This window comes from Orycteropus afer, unplaced genomic scaffold (genome assembly GCF_000298275.1).
Source record: "Orycteropus afer afer isolate SDZICR_OR568_19922 unplaced genomic scaffold, OryAfe1.0 scaffold00267, whole genome shotgun sequence".
In the NCBI taxonomy this organism is placed as follows: Eukaryota; Metazoa; Chordata; class Mammalia; order Tubulidentata; family Orycteropodidae; genus Orycteropus; species Orycteropus afer.
The window spans coordinates 4812834-4813766 of record NW_006921854.1 but is presented as its reverse complement, the minus strand read 5'-3'; the positions used below and the strand labels follow the sequence as shown (position 1 = coordinate 4813766).

The window sequence follows — 933 nt, the reverse complement described above, 5'->3', positions numbered from 1 at the left end:
CTCAGATATTCATGCACAACAACAACAAAAAACAAACAAACAAAAAACAACCCAACCAGCAGCCGTCGAGTCACTTCTGACTCATGGCGACCCCACGTGTGTGAGAGCAGAACTGGGCACCAGTGGTTTCAGTGGCCGATGTTTGGAAGCAGATTCATCTCTTTCTTCTGAGGTGTCTCTGGGTGGACTTGACCCTCCAACCTTTTGGTTAGCAGCCGAACGCTTAACCGTGTGCCACCCAGAGACTCCTATGCACAGCACGAGGGGTTTGAGTTTGAGGATCTTTAAGATATTCCCACTTGTGACATTTGCTGAATTATGAATCATGGATGAGCAGGTGCCAGGATGTGTGGAGGACTTCCCCCTTTACGGCAGCTCATCTCCAAACTCTGGAAAGCATTTGGGGCAGGCTCACCTAATTGCTCCTCAGGTAAAGATCATGGACAATTTGGCTTAGATAAAAGGGAGCACTGCAAAATTGTTATAGACGACCCCCATCCAAGGCCTGTCAGATACCCAGGCAAGATGCCAGATACCCAGGGCTACGAGATGGCAAACGCTTCCTGCACTCGGTAGCTCTCTGCCCAGTCATTCCCATTCTGGAGACTATAAGCATCCTGTTAAAGAACAATTAAAACATTAAATGATGACCTGAAAAAGTGTACCCATGTTTGAAACAGCTCCGCTACACGCCTACCCATGGGAGCCTGGAAGAATCCCACACCTCTCTCTCTCTGAGTTCCTGAACTTGAACAATGAGGAGAAAGGACTTGAGAGGTGTTTGCCAAACCTTTCTGAGAGAGGGGTGTCAGGGGCTGCCCCAGTCAGATGGAGGGGGCTGTGGGAAGAGGGATCTGAACAGGCAGGTGTCTAGGTTCCTGCCCAGGTCAACTGAAGAAGCACCTCATACACACACACACACACACACACACA

The 933-nt window shown here is 49.4% G+C and overlaps 1 protein-coding gene across 1 annotated transcript in view; it reads right to left on the bottom strand.

The window, feature by feature from the left end:
* Positions 1-542: 542 nt before the first annotated feature.
* The window catches only part of LOC103205072 (gamma-aminobutyric acid type B receptor subunit 2), a 272285-nt gene continuing 271894 nt past the window's right edge, over positions 543-933 (bottom strand). The window contains exon 10 of the mRNA XM_007950339.2: positions 543-617. Coding sequence (XP_007948530.2) covers positions 543-617 — 75 coding nt within the window. The remainder of the gene's footprint in view (positions 618-933) is intronic.